The sequence below is a fragment of the Ictalurus punctatus genome, chromosome 3 (genome assembly GCF_001660625.3).
Source record: "Ictalurus punctatus breed USDA103 chromosome 3, Coco_2.0, whole genome shotgun sequence".
NCBI classification, from domain to species: Eukaryota; Metazoa; Chordata; class Actinopteri; order Siluriformes; family Ictaluridae; genus Ictalurus; species Ictalurus punctatus.
The window spans coordinates 25,605,422-25,624,554 of NC_030418.2; the positions used below are offsets into that span (position 1 = coordinate 25,605,422).

Consider the following 19,133-nt stretch of genomic DNA (forward strand, 5'->3'; position numbering starts at 1 on the left):
TCTTCACATGTCTGGGCTTTGGGGTAGGGTGGCTAGACGGAAGCCTTTCTTATGAAAAAACATCCAAGCCCACCTAAACTTTGCCGAAAACCATGTGGGAAAATGCGTTTTGGTCTGATCAGACCAGGGTAGAACTTTTGGGCATAATTCTAAAAGATATGTTTGGCCCAAAAACAAGACGGCTTATCACCCAAAGGACACCATACCCACTGTGAAACATGGTGGTGGCAGCATCATGTTATGGGGCAGCTTCTCTTCAACTGGAACTGAGCCCTAGTCAAGATAGAGGGAATCATGGATAGCTCCATATTCCAATTTACTTTGGCATAAAATCTGCATAAAATTGCCAAATCAAAATGTGCCAAGTTGTAGACTATTATCCTAAAACTCTAACCTGCATTACAAGGAAACGGTGCTTCAACAAAGTATTAGTTAAGGAGTGTGCACACTTATGCAACCAAGTAATTGAAGTTTGTTTTCTATTTGTGCCATTATAATAAAATAATCCATGCCTGGGTGGTGTAATATGGTCTGACACAAAAGATAATTGTTAATCATTTATGTTACAGTTGAAATTACAGTCAAAGATGTTGTTACAGAAAATTAATGCTTTCTGATTTGAGAATTCAACCTCGCCTTGTTTTAATTAAAATGTAGTAAACAATATGAAAAAATATAATAGTTTTTATTTCTGAAACACAGAATATAACACAGGAAGAAGTGGAAAATCTTGTTCTGGCCCCACAACAAATTAACAAAATGTTCTGCTTTTCTTTCCCCTTCCCTCTTTCATGTGCTTTCTTTTAGGGAATTTCTTTTGGACCTGATTCAGAACAATAAACAGGACCGGTCAGAGAAACAAACCTCAGTGGTAATGAATAAGACGGCAGGAATATTATAGAACGTTGACAGCATCAGAAAGACAGAATGAGATGTGAATAAAGTGGCTTTACTCATACTCACAGCATAGCACCAACGGCCCAGCAGGTAATAAGACAGCGGATCCTGCGGCTTCAGCTCAATGGCTTTATCCAAATGATCCTGTTTGTTTGGGAGAGACAAAGACAGCAAACGAGATACATTACATTATGTGAGCTTTTCATTCCTGCTCTGAAGTACCACAACAATTTCACCTCACAAAAATGCCTGAAAACAATCACGTAAGTATTGAACCACACACTCCGGCCTGTCACTTACTTTAGCTCACTGCATCATCTCCAGCTAGTCCTACCTCTCCCTCGCTTACTCTGTCTCTGTGTCACTATGCTTATGAAACATACATTTGGAAGTGTGTGTGGGGAAAGTAGAGTTCACTGCCTGCTTTAGGCACATTTATGAATACTTTCACAAAATCCTGAGAAAACACATGCAATACCTCATCTACTGAAAGTTAATCGGTCCACTACATAGATTAAATTGTTTCTCAATATAGTTCAAAAAGCTATTTAAAAATTGTGTTCATTAGACTTACCTTGAAAAGGTAGCCATACTTTATCTTATTCTGAACAGATTCATATTCTGACAGAAGTCCACATAGAATAGCATACCTAGGGGCACAAAAGGAAAGACAGATGCTTTATATATCCCCCCACGTACACAAAATCACTTCCCATTACTAATCTGATCAATAAGCATGAAGAAAATACATTTCTCATAATGCTCCTTGACAAGAGATGGTTGTACTCCATGAGTCCATCTAGTGCAGGGCTTGAAAGAGAATGACTGCCTAGTTAATATTCCGTGTATGTGTGCATGTACATGCTCAATGGCACGCTTAAAGAGCGCTTTGAGAGGGAGGTATGAGGTGATCAAAGCTTCTCCACCACAGCAATGTTAATCCTGCTGGTAGTCCCACTCAAACAGTACATCCTGAGCACAAACACCTTTTAAACACAGGATCAAGAAATGAAAACACTGTCAATCACAGAAATGGCGGTGGCAAGCATAGGGGACTCAATGTCTATAGATATATGTGTGAGCACGTGTGTACATGTGAGAGATAGTGTCAGCTTGTGTATTTGGTGGTGGAGGTGGTTCTGGTAGAGGGGTCTGATTTCTGTTCAGGTTGAAGTAAGGCTTTTTTGTTGGCAGAAAGCTCTCACGTGGATCCAACATACCATTTCTAATCAGCCTGCTGCTCCCAAAAGAAAAAAAACATTGAAGGATAAATGGGCTTATCTATCAGTTTCAAGTTTTCATTCTTCAGCTTGAAGGAAAAGGTTGCAGTGTAGTTAAATCTCCTAATCAATAACTGCATTCAAGGAATAATTATATATATTTTTAAAAAAGTGCTGCATGAGTCATTGGCTCAGCTCACTCTGGTGTTACTGTTTTAAACTTGTAATTATTACATGGGTGAAGAAAACTTGAAGAATGACTGATAGAATTGATTGATTTACTTCCAAATAAATCATTTAATAGTGTACTTTTTGGCATCTCCTTTTGGCACAGCACTGGATATGATGATGCCATGACAGAAATAATTTCTAAATGTAATAATTTCTAAAAGAAACGGAAGTTTTTACTTTTTTTTCAGCATAGCAGACAGTGTGGTAACACAGGACACAGGTTGAGAGAGCTTGGTTTTGTCAGTCTAGGCACTGAGCTTTGTGTTCATTTGTACGTACATACAGTCGGGTTCAACAGTTTAGGAATTACAGCGATTTTTTTTTTTTTTTTTTTTTTACATCGTCCCTCCATTTGTACAGGTACAAAAGTAATTGGACAAACTAACATTATTATAAATTGGATACAAATCATTTGTGGTCATTAACTGCCTGAGGTCTGGGACCCTTGGACATCACCAAATGCTGAGTTCCCTCCCTAGAGATGCTTTGCCAGGCCTTTACTGCAGCTGCCTTCAGTTGCTGCTTGTTTGTATGTCTTTCTGCCTTCAGTTTTGTTTTCAACAAGTAAAAAGCATGCTTATTTTGGTTGAAGTCAGGTGACTGAGTCAGCCATTTAAGAACGTTCCATTTCTTTGCCTTATGAACCTCTTGGGTTGCTTTTGCGGTATGTTTTGGGTCATGATTCAGCTGTACTGTGAAGCACCTTCCTATAAGTTTTGCAGCATTTGACTAAATCTAAGCAGCAAGTATAGTTTTATACACTTCAGAATTCATCCTGCTACTTCACATCATAAATAAACACCAATGACCCATTTCCATTGGCAGCCATACTGGACATAACACTACCTCCACCATGTCTGACAGATGATGTGGTATGCTTTGGAACATGAGCCCTCCCTTTCCTTCCCCATACTCTTCATTTCCACTCATTCTGGTACAAGTTAACCTTGGTTAAGTAAACTGTTCAAAGAATCTTTTCCAGAATTCTGTGATCATCCACTTCAGTTGTCTTCCGTGGTTTTCCAGGCTTTTTGCTTGGCTGAGCTTACCAATACACTCCTTATTTATAAGAATGTACCAAATTGTTATTTTGACAACTCCTAAAGTTTCTGCAATCTCTCTGAAAGGTCGGTTTTGCTTGGAATTCACTCCAGACCTTTTGTCTCCTTAATTTGTCATGAAATAATCAAGTTTCAGGCCATACCTGGCCATGAAAATGCTTATTGCTCAACTGTCCAATTACTTTTGAGCCTATGAAAATTGAGGGACTAGGGCAAAATGGCTGTAAGTCCTAAACGGTTAATTTTTGTTAAACTCATTGAATTAAAGCTGAAAGTCTACACTTTCTACCACTGTGGTGGTGTACAGAGAAAATTCCAATCTGGCTTTCTGATTCTTACTGCTCATGAGTGGTTTGCATCTTGTGGTATGGACTCTATATTTCTGCACTTGGAAGTCTTCTTCGAATGTTGGTGTGTAATACTTTCACTCCTGGCCTGTGAAGGTTGTTGGTGATGTCATTAATTGTTGTTTTTGGGTTGTTCTTCACAGTTCACACAATGTTTCTGTCATCAACTGTTGTTGTTTTCTTTGGCTGACCTGTTCCATGCCTGGTTGTTAGAGCACCAGTGGTTTCTTCCTTTTTCAGCCAGTACAACAAAATTGTTGTACTGGCTATGCCCAATGCTCGTGCAATGGCTCTGATTAATTTTCCCTCTTTTCTCAGCTTCAAAATGGATTGGTTTTCAGTTGATTGTGAGGTTCTATCCATTTGAGAGATCTCAAATGGATAGAATAATAATATGGATAATAATATGGAGAACCTGTGTGTCTGGGCAGGACATGTAAAGAGTGCACTGTCCAATAAATGTTGAGATATTTTTTTCCTATGCAAAAGCCATGTGCCCACAATCCCATTCATCCCTAGTGAGACATAGCTTCTGGGTGGCACCCAAAATGCCAATAAGTGTTAATCTACAATTAAAACACATAGTACTTGAATCAGCCATAGAATTTAAAGAAGATTTTCGTGCACGTTGTGCTGTCCACAGAAAACAGTTTGCGTTAAATGAAAGAACAGTGAGATATTGTAGTCTCTTATTAGTACAAACATGAAGTCAGAAATAAAAATAAAAAAATTAAATTATGAACTATAAATCAGAATATTATTAAAACACGCATAAAACAAATTTCATCTTCTCCTAGATAACTGTAAGGATGAATAATGTGTGTAGAGGCAACATGATTCATTGCTAATGAATTTGGAACAAAGTCAGAGGGGAAGTTAATAGCAAAGACACATACCAGAAATGATTACTAATACAGTCTATGAAATAATGTACAGGTGTGAAGAAGAAAGACCATTGCTCAAGAGTCCTAAGGGTAATTCTGTTTTTATCAATTTTCTCTTATTAGTCTGTGAAGTGCTCATACAGAACCATAGTACATAGTTGTCATGTTCTGGCAATGCCTGTAGAGGTGTGTGCTGACCCAGAGGTGTCTGAGCCAGTTGAAAAACAACTTCTTACTGTCTAAACGCACTGCAGGTTTGGCACATATCTGTCCTAGGAATCTGGGGCTTCCCCTCTGAATAAGCATTGAGTGCAAACATCATTGTAACCCATACATATCAGGGTTTTTTTTTTTTTTTACACTAATATAATCTTTGATGGGTTGAGGGGTCGATTCCCGCACGGTCCTGTGTGTGAGGAGTTTGCATGTTCTCCCTGTACTTCGGGGGTTTCCTCTGTGTATGAATGGGTGTGTGTGTGTGATTGTGCCCTGTGATGGATTGGCACCCTGTCCAGGGTGTCCCCCGCCTTGTGCCCCATGCCCCCTGATATAGGCGCCATGTTCCCCGCAACCCAGTATGGACAAGCAGTACAGAAAATGCATGGATAGATGGATAATCTTTGATCATGCAAGAAATGTTTTCTTTTTGTTTTTTTATAGCAAAATTTTGCTAAGACAAACAACCATTTCAAAACTCTCCTGTACTGGAAAACATGCTGTTACAAAGCAGTGAGACCATAAATGTTAAAGAAATGTCTCCTTACAAAAACCTTCAACATATCACAGATTGTAATTTTTTCTTTAACAGCACGTTTTTTACGGCACCGTACAAGTTCCTATGAACAAATTTATATGTTTTGACTGGTTTGTATATTTTAACATACAACACTTTGTTGAGTTTACACAGAACGGTGTGGAAAAACAAAAAAAATATCCATTGTTTAATTTCAACTTCAATATACTGTGGTAGACAGCTAAAATAACAATAACTTTGTCAAAGTCCAAATGTTTATGTACACACACACACACACACACACACTCTCAGAGAGAATATGCAGTCTTTCATCTTTAATTTGAGCATATTTACATTTAAATCAGGTAAACACTGTGGGAATTACAAGGTGTCCCTTTTTGGGATTCAAAAGTAATTAGAGAGGGGGGTAAAGGGATTGGGGTTTTATAAACATGCTGGAAAGGTTTTAAAAGCTGGAGGTGTTTTGTCTCAGGCCTTTGGCAGATACTTATGTAAAGTTTATTTTAAATTCTGAAGCATTCCCACCTTTCCAAGTAAGAGGAGACTTTAAAAAGAAACTAATTCTGAGTTTCCCCTTGAGACTATAACCCCTATACATATACAAGTTCCTATATTTTTTCCCCGTGCACTTACACACACATGCTCACACACCAGTGAAAAGGTGGACAGATTGACATGGATGATGGCGCGTGTGAACCAGTGATAAAAATGAATGAATGACACTGGAGTTGTTCCTGCCAACACGTTACGCAAGCTCATATCCTTCAAGCTACCAAGTAATAACAAAGTGTATTGAGAACGATCTGGTGAATGGGGAAAGGAGGATTCATTACACAGCCACTCCGAGAACAGAGAAAGCTCAGTTAGACCTGCAGGAATGGTTTCTAACACTAACTTTCCGTGAACACATTAACTGTACACAAGTATTTCCCCATACTCTGCCTTAGGCTCAACATGCAGCAGCTCACACAGGTGACAAATATGTTGCACAAGGCTGGTGCGCATGTATATTGTAACACTAGGGTAAGTGTTCCAACACCATTTCCCTTTTAGAGTGACTCTTAGAAACCCCAGCAACCTTTTCAAAGAATATTAAGGCACAATAAAGCATAATTAACAAAGCCCACCCAGCTGCTGGTAGCACAGACTCCTCTTAAGTTGGAAATAAACCATCAATACGGCAACAAAGCTTTAGTAAAAGACAAATATTGCATATTACAGTGGTGTGCTATTACTCTTGAGAATTCTGTTGAGGATTTCTTGTTAATCCTGGGCTAAAGAGCAAATGGAGGAGCCCAACACTGTGGGATTTAGATGGACTAAATACAGTTACAGGGATAAGAGATAAATCTTTATTATATCTTGTAATACCAGGGTGTGAGCCATCATATTTCCTGACTGCCAACAGAGATTAAATAGAGACATGCAAACACACAAATCACACACACACACACACACACACACACACACACACACAAGCTGCAACCACATAAGACTACAGACTTGCATCTGAACAAGAATATCATAACAATATAATGGAAGTGGATCTCAGTAATACAAAACAAAATGCATGGTGGAGGACATCACTGCACTGACTGAACAATATCTCAGATTTCTTAACACACTGAACCTTGAAGCAGATAGGCTACAAGCCAGAAGACCACATCAGGTTCAATTCTTTCAGCCAAGAACAGGAATGTAAGGCCTGAGTGGACGCAGGCTCACAGAAACGGGACTGTTCAAGATGGGAAAAATGTTGCCTGGACTTTTCCCAGTAGTTTTAAATATATATATATATATATATATATATATATATATATATATATATATATATATATATATATATATATATATATATATAAGAGCACAGGTCTATTGATAGCTTTCAAATAAACAAAGAAAACTGCTATACCTTTGCAATGAACTGTTTTCTAAAGGAGTTTTCTAGTAAACATGTAGACAGAAATACTATTAGAATGTCCCCAAATCATATGAACACAAGAAAATCATTAGAGCATGGAAACATTATGAAGTTGTGGCATTTTTTCCTGCTGTATTAACAATAGGTGCTGTATTAACAATAAACGTGTCTTTATGAGGTTTACAGGTTCGAGAACATTTGAAACTATTCTTGTCAAAGCAATTAGGTTTATATTGGTAATTCTTTCTAACAAATTCTTCTTTACGTCAAAGGTAAGTCAAGTTAGTATCTAATATTTTGGCTTGAGAACGCTAGTTAACTGCCTAATCGTGTTGTTCTTTATATCTAACTTGGAGATGAATAGTCCTATCCAGAAGAACTGGCTGATAGTTTTAGGTCAAACACTACAGCTGTCTCAGGCTGGAACTTCTTGGTATGTAAAATATTACTTGGGAAAGTTTGAAAATGCTTGGTGGAGGGGCCAAATAAAGAATGTCTCTGATTGTGCCTGAGCTCAAAAGGGCTTTTTGACATTTTCGATATTAGAATGGTTCCAACCCTTTTCTTCTTATTAAAACAGAGAAGGCTTTTTGAGAGAAAGAAAATAGTACTACAGTTTGGGGGTACAATAATTTGCCATGTGCCTAAAAAACCCACAGTGTTACATAGCAAATAAAAAATTATTACCTAAATGAATTGTAAAGAATAAGGACATTTGTTGAGCAAAGGTGTTAATAATAATTAAACCTTGTTAATCATTTTAAACAAGATTTCAAAAAACATGACAGATTCTTCTTAACCAATAATCAAGAAAACCTAATATAGGCACATCTAAATAAAATGTGTATCTAATTAAAGGGGAAAGAAACAAAGAAAAAAAGAACAGCCTTGTCAATATGGCTTGTCATAGATTCTATACGGTGCCCTCCACTAATATTGACACCCTTGGTAAATATGAGCAAAGAAGGCTGTGAAAATTGTCTTTATTGTTTAACCATTTTATCTTTTGTTAAATAAACTCACAAAAATACTCTGCTCTCATGGATATCAAACAATTGCAAACACAAGACAGGTTTATAAAAAAAAACATATCTTGTGTTTGCAACAATTATTGGCACCCTTTTAGTCAATACTTTGTGCTACCTACCTTTTCCAAGATAACAGCTCTGAGTCTTCTCCTATAATGCCTGATGAGGTTGGAGAATACATGGTAAGGGATTTGAGACCATTCCTCCATACAGAATCTATCCAGATCCTTCAAATTTCAATTTGAGTTTGTTTTTGGATGAGAGTAGAGGCTTTTTTCTTGAAACCCTTCCAAACAACTTGTGGTGATGTAGGTGAATTCGGATTGTAGTTTTGGAGACTTTCTGACTCCAAGGCACAACTAACTTCTGCAATTCTCCAGCTGTGATCCTTGGAGATTTTTTTGGCCACTCAAACCATCCTCTTCACAGTGCGTTGAAACAATATAAACACATGTCCTCTTCTAGGTTGATTCATAACATTTACTATAATATAACTTCTTAATTATTGCCCTGAAGGTGCAAATGGGCATTTTCAATGCTTGTGCTATTTTCTTATAGCCCCTTCCCATTTTGTGAATCTCAGCAACCTTTTGCCACACATCACTGCTATATTCCTTGGTCTTAACCATTGTTTTCAATGACTAAGGGAATTTGGCCTATGTGTTACCTCATATTTATACCCCTGTGAAACAGGAAGTCATGGTTGAACAGTTTGCTGTTCCTAGTCACTCAGGTGTACAATTTTTTTTTTTAAAGTATCAAATGGGAATATACTTCAAATATATTTTTCTCCTATGAATTCATAGGGGTGCCAATAATTGCTGCACACCTATATTTTACAAAGATAGATTTCTTTTTTGGATAAACCTACATTTGTTAGCAATTGTTTGATATGAGAACAGAGTATTTTTCTCATTTTTTTAACAAAAGATATAAAGGCTATACAATAAAGACAATTTTACTCAGCCGTCTTTGCTAATATTTACCAAGGGTGCCAATATTAGTGGAGGGCAGTGTAAGTCTGTGGATCTCTACTGGAGGTTGAACACCATCATTTCAACACAAGCCGAGTTTTTCAGAACGAAGTTTGGGAATTCACTAATATATGGGTAAATACAGACCTGAATGATTCTGACCTAAATTATCCCCATTTACTGGACCAATGTGCTGTGATATTGGTCTTCAATGTGCAAGGTACAAAATCACAGCATTATTTGATCATACACACAGCTGGTATGCTATCTGTTCAGTAATAACTGTGAACCAGACCTTGTTTACAAGATGTAGGTTTACAAGAATTGAAACATTGTAGATGAAAAAAAAATAATAATTGGTCTATTTAACACCTATTTACCACAACATTTTGGCATGTTTTATTCCCAAAGCTACCCTAAAGATATCTGTCATCATGGTGTCCAATTCTGCTTAAGCCTCTTAAGCTGTGTGTTTATTATTGGAAAATATTTCTTTCAATTGTTCAGCAGTGAAACCAGAGAAACTGAATGACTTTATATAACCCGAACGTTCACAGACTCGATTCATAAATTTGGAGAGCAGTAAATGAGAGAGTTCATGTCAAGACATGAGCAGGATTTAATGAAGAATGAAGCATTCACAGCTCAGCAGATACAGATACCTGCCTCCTGCCTTCATGTATAACAAAGAAACACAGAATACAACACAGCAAATCTCACCTTACTGTGAAAAGAGAAAGAGAGATAGTAAGTTAGTTAGCTTGTGAGAAAGAATGTAACTAATTAAGCAGTCTGTGTAGGATTTCCCAGAGTTTTTTTTGTGATTGTTGCAGCCAAAAATGGTTGATTTTGCTGTGGCTTTTGTCAAAATTGGCAATGCAATTTATAGAGATTTTTGTGCTTTTTTCCAGAAAACTACATGAATTGGTGAAATTGCTATTGCACAAAATTGTTTTGCAGTCTTTCGCTGTGGCGTTTGTTGGCAAATGAGAACTTTTAGCTGTATTCATGTTTGATGCATGAGAATCAAACGGGGCTTTGGCTGAATGCACGTTGTGGTGATGTCACATGGAGTGCTGTGATGATGTCACATGACGCGTCTTGGCCCAAATCTGCGGAAAATCTGGACTAATTTTGAAAAATTGCAAGCAAATGAGAATATTGAGGAGTTTCCTTGATTTTGCATTCGCTTCTGCGATCGCAAATTTGCAAAAGAAATCCTGGAGGGAGCGATTATGTTCATAGAATTACAGCTATATTTCATCCTTATACAAAGATTGACTCAAATCTATCTTCCCGTGCAATTCTGTTCTCAGAAGGCACACCATTTCCACAAATAGGTCTTAGATGCTGGGCTTACTGAAAATGTTCTATAAGTAAAGAATATCACATGATGGACCATGCTTAATAATATGTTTATTATTAGCTTTAGATTATGTGCAATGTATGCCAAACAGGTGCCTGTGAATGAGCTGTTGCTATACAACTAGTACAATAACAAACCATATTATTTCATTTACGTTACAGCCAGTACTACTGTCAGAGCAGCGTTGTTATAGAAATTTAATTCACACCATGTGATTCAAGAATTCAACAACACTGTGGTTGCTGTATTCTAATAGTTTAAATTAATAATTTGTAGTCATGTTTTCTATTTGCTTTTCCCCCCAGGCACTTTCTGGATTATTTACAGATTTCAGACTTTAACAAATGTTTTTGAAAGCATCCATATATAAGCATAGCATCTATAGAACCACGACATCTTTCTTAATGAAATCACATGTTTTCTCCCAGCCACGGATGGCTGTGACATCACCAGGTTTCGAACTCACGATGATAGAGTGAATGCTGTTCGGTTGTACCACTTGGGAGCTCTTGTATTTACATTCCAAAGCCAGTGTGATACTCGCAGTGGGTTTTGTAAAAGATGAGATTTCCTCTAGCAATAGACAAAGGCTGTAATCATAAAACATAAGTGCAGCTAACGACTACTTTGGCAATCTATTAATGTGATGATTACTCTTTCACATTCTTTGGATCAGAATGCATTTTGGGAAAAACACACAACACATGCTTGCTTTCATAAGAGGCCTCTACTGGTTTGACATCTGGTCCATCTAAAATCCGGTGGTTATGCTTTTTAATTAGAGTTCTTCTTACCTTTTGATATTATCAGTATGAAATTTAATTTTCAGACTTACTGGAGCATGTTAACCTTTTCTCAAGTCTCATGTGTTAATGAAAACCCCCTCACTGGACATATATTGTGTACAGTAATGTTTGCCAGGGCCTAGGAAACAGTTTTATCTTTGTGCTGACCTTGTGATAGAAGCTTGGGTAAGATGTTTTGGGAAAGGTCTTTTGGTATGTACACAGTTGAGGACCGAACCTTGAAGTGACCACACCTGTGTATGCACATGTATGAAGCTTCAATAAAAATGATTCCTCTTCTTCATGATTGTGCCTGCTTGCATCTTTATTAAGGAGAAAATACTTCACAAAATGACTTCATCATCACCAAACTTATTTTCTATCAATTGAATGAGAAAAGTGTCAAAAATTTCAACGTACTCCTGTGCATTGATGGTTGAGGTCTCCCCTGGTCCTTTACCCGACATGCAACCCCATATCATAAACGAGTGAAATGTGATCGTTTTCTTCAGGCAGGCATCTTTCTATGTTTTATTAGAATGGTACCAGACAAAAGTTCCAGCATAATCCCCTTAACCAATGCAGGGATTCATCACAGAATATCACTTTCATCCAATTATCCACACTCCAGGATTGCTTCTCTTTAGCCCACTGTAAACTTGTGTTCTGCTGTTTAGGTTATTTCGTTTGGCTTTTCTATAAGTATATCCCATTACATTCAGCTGACTTCTAACAGTTCTGTCACAAACATTGACTCCTGTTTCCACCCATTTGTTTTTCATTTATTTTGTTGTGCATTTTCTATATTAAACATATTGCTTTGACGTATCCCTTTCTTATACCTGCATGTTCTCCTTTTATAACCTTCCCATTTTGTTTATACTTTCACCAAATTTTAGACACAGCTGACCGGGAAAAACCAACATCTTTTGCCACACTCTGTGTCAGATTCCCTTCCTGAATGAGTTTTATAATCCTTTCCATTGTTTCAACTGACAACTCTCTTGTTGGGGCCATATTTCCTTTCAAAAAGTCCCAGGTTAAAGTCTGTAAGCACGCTCTTTTAACTGCAGACTAATTTGCATTTGTAGACTTGTGCTGGTATTTGTTTTAGAAATGCAAACTACAATGGGATTCCATCATTTTTTCCTCTACTTGATCTGGGGGAAAATGCCGTTAATTTAACTAATTTCATTTAACTTGTTTGAGGTATGCATCATGAAGCCAGAATGTTCAGCTATTAAACAAAAATTTGTTTTATGTGATATCTGTGATTTGTTTATTTGCTATGAAGTAAAAAACCGGGTGAGCATCCTCCAAGTGTGGTCATTCCATAATTTTTGCCAGAGGTTGTATAAAACAGCTGAACGATGTCTCACCGGATAGGTACATATATATTTTTGATAGACACAGCTATAAACACTTACCACTGATGACTTTCAGCACACATGGGATTCACTAAAATGGCTTGTTCTCCAATTTGCTTCCCTGCAATGAAAGAGTGATTAGCTATTAGATATTCATAAAACATAAAACTGAATAAAAGGGTTCTAACTATACAGAAAACCGTACAGACTAGAATTAATTCCATGCTGACAAATGTATGTTGATTAGTGCTGGTCTGGTGCTTCTTTAGCTGGTGAATCGTATATTAATATCTTTAAAGGTGACTATACTAGAAAATACTGGCTCAAGTATTTAGAAAGATTATCAGTTTTCTTTTTATTCCGCTTCCCAATGTATCTGTTAATAAAACATGTACGAACTTTTAATTAAATTAAAATCAATGCATTTTACTAAACATCAGTTGGTGTACAGACAGCTGTTTCTGTGATCTCTACTTATTGAACTAAAAAAACATACGTGGCCATTGATCACATTTAATCAGAAATCTTTGTCATTTTACTTAAATCTCAGGTACTATGGGTTAAAACAAAGGCAATATTTATGCCTGTCATCATGTTCGGGCTAGAAGTGCTGGCTGGTGACATTGGCTTGCACGGGATGTTAAGAGGCAGTATATTGTCACTAGAGTTGCATATAATGCATTACAAAAGTATTCGTGGAAACACTCGTGTCTTATTGGCTGTCAGTCTCTCAATTCTGCCAAACGCTAGCTCACAGTCAGTGTGAGGAAAAATGTATATACGCAGATTGTATTTTATTTAATTTTTTTTATACCAGTAAATGGGTTGAAACAGAAACACTAACATCCTCTGATGCTGAGCAGGAAACAAGGTGTGTAAATGTCTACATGAGTTCCAGTTTACGTGTACATGATATGAGCAGAGCATAAGGAAAGATCATGTACTCTGCATGGCACTGTAGCAGCTAAACCTATAGTTGGTTGCGCCTCCCCTTGGCTAGTGACACCAAACTAGCCTAGTTAGAAAAGTTTTATATTTTATCAGTCTGGTAGTCCTACAAACAGTGACAACACTCGAGGCAAGTTTTATGATAAATACAACTTTTTGGTAGAGTATTTTTGTAGGTTTGATAGGTTTTGAAAGTAACTTGAAAGTAAAGTAATCTCATTACTTTTTACATACAGTAATCAGTAATGTAATCAAATTGCAATTTTAAAGTATTTTTTGAGTAACTTACCCAACACTAATTGTCACTACAGTTCTTAACATCCCTTCCCAATTCTTCAGGTTCATGATAGACACAGCAAAGTGCTGGCATTACCAATATTCATCACACTCCTACTGAACTGGACGCATTCGGATAATTTAAATACACAGGAAATTTAGCCTATAAGCCAAACTAAACTGCTAAACTAACGATTCACTGGGGTTTGTGTCTTCCTGCAGATTGTTTGCAATTAATCAATGGGATTATTTTTTTATGTTGCTTTCTGCTAGGTTTTAGCTGCATCTACATGTATTGATTTAATTTGTTTATCTTAAGTTAGATCTTATGCAAAGATTTCTGACAGGTGAATTTGGTATATATGCAAAATCCTTGTTATTAAAATTTACTTTTTTAATTACTGACTCAATAATGTCATATTAAAGACTTTAAGGAGAAAACAAATTACTTAAAACAATACATACTTCTAGCTTAGTTCCTCAGAATTAATGTGCAGCATATCATTAGTGTGATGGCAAAATGGTTTGTATGAGCAAAACTAGTAAACCCGAAGGTCATCATTTACCAGAATGTGTCTGTGAAGTCTCAGCTCAAAATACCGCACGGATCATTTATTATACCATGTGGTAAATGCCCCTTTTTGACTGGAAGCAAAAACATATTGTTTTCGTGTGTGTCTCTTTAAATGCAAATGAGCTGCTGCTCCCCACCCCCTTTCCAGAAGAGGGCTGTACCTTTACAGATCGTGATTCGGATACTACGGCAACAACAAATCAGGAGAATCAATATGACTGACGGCGTACATACCGGTGTTCAGCCCTAAATGTATGAATTATACAGACAGGAAGCATTTTCTGATTAAAAATAAAAATGATGACATAGCTCTGGTCTCTGTGAATATAATCTGAGACAGCTTAGCCATGCAATATGCTAACAAGCACATTTGAAAAGGCGATTTTCAAACATTCACAAAATATAAAGTGCGCTACGTATGTCTTCTAGATATGAAGCTGGATCATGAACAGTTGGTACTGATCCATGCATGAGAATCAAGTTTTTAGCAAATCCTGCTTTGTATTGACCCTTGCTCACAAAGCAGTCTTTTGGTTTGTGAATTTTGCACAATAGGTTCCCTGTAAAGTAAAGACAAACATTCAGACCTGGCCTACGTTTATAAACTGTTCTGTTCTTGCCTGTCAAGTGCCATTGTTGTAAAAAAAAAATTGAATAAATAAATAAATAAATAAAATAAAAATAAAGAAATAATGCCTTAACCATTGAGTGGTAGCTTATCAGACTACTGATCCAAAGGTCTCAGGTTCAAATCCTACCAAGCTGCCCCTTGAGCAAGGCCCTTAACCCTCAACTGCTCAGTTGTATAAATGAGATAAACGTAAAATGTAATGTCCTTTCACTTCTGTAAGTTACTCTGGATAGGGGCATCTGCCAAATGCCATAAATGTAAACGTCAGAATTAGGCATGGGTTCCTAAAGCATCGTATATCTTTATCACGTTTAAAATGGTAATTTATGTAAACACATCTTTAAACCACGAAAGCTGACAATTTTTTTTGCAGACATGTGTACAGTATGAAACACGTGTTAACAGATGTCGTGTTGCTGAGAAATATGCAGCCTATGCTGATCCACAGTAAAGAGGACTCATTTTCTAAATATAAGGACTGGTGTTTTGATTAAGCTGTTTCAACCATTTTCAACTATTAAGGCTCTTGGGAACTAACATTCTGCAAATTTTGTCTAAGGGTAAGCTTACATCAAACCATACAGGAAAAGAAAAAAAACATTTAAATGTGTCTAAAGGAACTCACTGGGAACTCACTCAAACTGTGATTAAGCTGGATTTCTTTTTGGTGCAAACCTTTATTTCAAAGCTGCACAACAGTAATATAAAATTCATTGTGCTTGAGCGAGCAATAACACGTGTGTGGTTGTCAATCATATGTTAGGTTGATACATACACAAAGCCCATACATACATTACAGGTCTGAGGAAATTAGCTTTATGAAAGCTGGGGGTTCCAGTGGAATTTCAACAGGCACACTGTGCAGGCCTGCTACCTGTTTGCACTGAAATCTTTAATCTCTCCATTGCTCTTTGCAAAGTAACTACATGCTTTAAGATATGTGTTCCTCTCTTCGTCCCAATGAGAGAAAGTATAATGTTTTAATCAGTACAAGTAAAATCACTGGTCCCCAAACCTCCCTTCAAGTAACTGGTATCACTCCATCAGAACCAATACCACACGACATCTGACCATTTCTCAGTGATGTCATGTCATTCCCAATGTTGATAAGTCACTCTTATCAACAAGCCATCACTAACCAATAAGCAGAACCAATCTTCCGTTAGTATATAGTGCTGTATGTGCATATATGTGGACCTGTATAGTATTTGTATTTTAATGTATTTAAATTTAATCTAAAAGTTGAATTTCTGAATACTTTTATATTTAGCAAATAAAGTGATTCTGGTGTGAAAAATGCAGCAAATAGATGAAAATCTTAAAATTAAAAATAATTACCTGTTTCAGCATATTGCTTCTTCTCTTGTACGTCTCCAGCCAGGTCATGAGCATCAGCATAGGCTCTGGTTAACCGCCAAAGGTACTGCCACGTCTTATCATACTGATTTAGGGAAAAAAACTTCAGTTGACTTCTACAACTAAATTATATCACATGAATGGCCTCATCTTCAACTCACGGATACGTAATATTGGATCGTTTTCCTCAATAAATAAATGACCAAGTATAATATTTTTTGTCTCATTTGCAAAATTGAGTATAACGTGTTACTTTTATAATAACACAGTAATGTAACGCATTACATTTTAAATTTATATAATTGTATTGCAGTTACTGGTGTCAATAACATTACGTTACGTGCATTACAAATAAAAGTAAAGTAAATTTTTTAAAAATAATTTTAAAAAATAAATCACGTTTTGCGTGGCTGCCAGGGGTGTAACCTGGCCTGGGTATTCGGGGCTGTAGCCCCAAAGATTTTTTCTTTAGCCTCGAATAATTCTGCACTTAGAGTGGTTTGTCACTACTTAACTGAACGTCAGTAAAAGAAGACAGCGGTGTTGTAATTTTATATCTTCAGTGAACGGAGGCGAAACCAATCAGACAGGATTTACAAGAAAATAAGAGTAAAATACTTGTGTCTTATTGGCTGACAGACTCTCAATTTTGCCAAACGCTAGCTCACATAGTCAGTGTGAGGAAAAATGTATATACAGCAATTTTTATTATTTTTTTATACCAGTAAATGGGTTGAAACATAAACACTAACATCCTCTGATGAGCAGGAAAACAAGGTGTGTAAATGTCTATATGAGTTCCGGTTCACTTGAACATGATATGAGCAGAGCAGATGGAAATATAATGTATTTTGCATGAATCTGTAGCAGCTAAACCCATACAATTACAGCTTAGCTGTGCCTCCCCTTGGCTAGCGACACCAAACTAGCCTAGTTAGAAAAGTTTTATATTTTATCGGTCTGGTAGTCCTACAATCAGTGACAACACCCGAGGCAAGTTTTATGATAAATCCAACTTTTTCTGATCATGCCACACATTGACGCGCGCTAAAATTACTGAAAGAACTACGAGTTTCACTTTGTAGTGTATTTCTGTAGGTTTGCTAGGTTTTGATTACATTACTGATACACTCAATAATCAGTAATGTAATCAAATTGCAATTTTAAAGTAGTAAATTAGTAATCTATAGTGGATTACTTTTTCTGAGCAACTTACCCAACACTGCCAATTTGTTTAATTGGGTTCTCTTGATCTACTTTTAGGACTTCTGACATCTGATGATGTTTTAGGTCATATTTATGAAGGAATATAGAAAATTTGAAAGGTTTCACAAATTTTCAAGCACCACTGTATATATTTGAAATGCTGTTCAATAATGCTCTTAAATATAATGAAATATTGGTGCTGTTATAAAGGTAAGGGGGAGAGTAACCAAGTATTGGGGGGAAAAAAAATACACATGAGAATTACACACAATTATTTTGTCTGGGGAACTTATTAGAAATATATGAGTGTTGGTGAAATCTACCTTTTCTTTCCTCTCCAGCAGAGCGGACAAGCCTTCTTTCTTCTCATCTCCGTTACAAGCATGCAGCCCATCTGCTCTCTGTAACAGAACCGTGAGCTCATCCAGCGGCTCTACAACTTTGCGATCCTCTTCACTCTCATACTCCTCTTCTGTATCTGTCAGTGCTGTGATATACCTGAAAATTCACAAGGAAGAAATAGTCCTTAATATAGAGGTAATATAATAGATAAACTAGAAGGTCAACAGATTCTATAAAGTGGCTGACAGATGACCTTTCAAATGAAGGTGCAGCTTTAATGCCAAACGCCATCACTAAGCACCACATTCCATGAACAACCTTTAATTTCTATTATGGGCTTAAATGAAGTGTGAAGATAAAAGTTTATACTTTCGAACAAACGTCAACAGACAGCAATTTGAACATTAAGGTTTGACCTCAGTGTCACTCATCTCAATGTACTTTGTAGTTTGCATTTATTGTTTATATTGCTGTACTGGCAAAGCCTGGCAGTCTGGCACATTTCATTTCTTGCTTTCAGCTATAATCAACTTTTACAGGCTTGCAATTATAAAAAACAAACGTGATGCCTAACTTCATTTTGTTCAGCATAAAATATGCTGCATGAGCCAACATGGTGAAACCCAGAGAGTGTGAGGCTTCTTTACTGTCTGCTAGCTCAAACACTGCTACGTTCTGTCTTGTGTGATTTCTCTCCACAACATCCAGGAAGGTAAGGAACTCCCTTTTAATGAAAATCAAGGTAGAAGTAATCTAACTCCAATCTTAACAAGTGTTTTCACAAAAACAGTCAAACAGATTCAGCCAGAAACTGATTAGTACTCAAAGTTTACATTCAAAACAGCCACAAGGTTCATTTAAACAGAAGAGTATATTGGTTAATAGTTTATAGCGGCCTGCTGCTTTGAAGTGACACACTGACATGTTAGCACTGAACTGATATCTAAAGGTTTTTCAGCAAGGAA

At 36.8% G+C, this 19,133-nt stretch overlaps 1 protein-coding gene across 4 annotated transcripts in view; it reads right to left on the reverse strand.

Moving 5' to 3' along the window:
- Positions 1-19,133, reverse strand: part of LOC108263613 (regulator of microtubule dynamics protein 2) — a 45,677-nt gene that overhangs the window by 6,954 nt on the left and 19,590 nt on the right. For 3 of the 4 annotated variants that reach the window (XM_047154064.2, XM_017464623.3, XM_017464622.3), the window contains exons 3-7: positions 18,150-18,324; positions 16,603-16,705; positions 12,896-12,956; positions 1,472-1,547; positions 964-1,041 (exon numbers count right to left, since the gene is read on the reverse strand). In XM_047154064.2, the coding sequence (XP_047010020.1) occupies positions 964-1,041; positions 1,472-1,547; positions 12,896-12,956; positions 16,603-16,705; positions 18,150-18,324 (493 nt within the window). Of the gene's footprint in view, positions 824-963; positions 1,042-1,471; positions 1,548-12,895; positions 12,957-16,602; positions 16,706-18,149; positions 18,325-19,133 lie in introns of all 4 variants that reach the window. The other variant, XM_017464624.3, reaches the window with a different exon arrangement.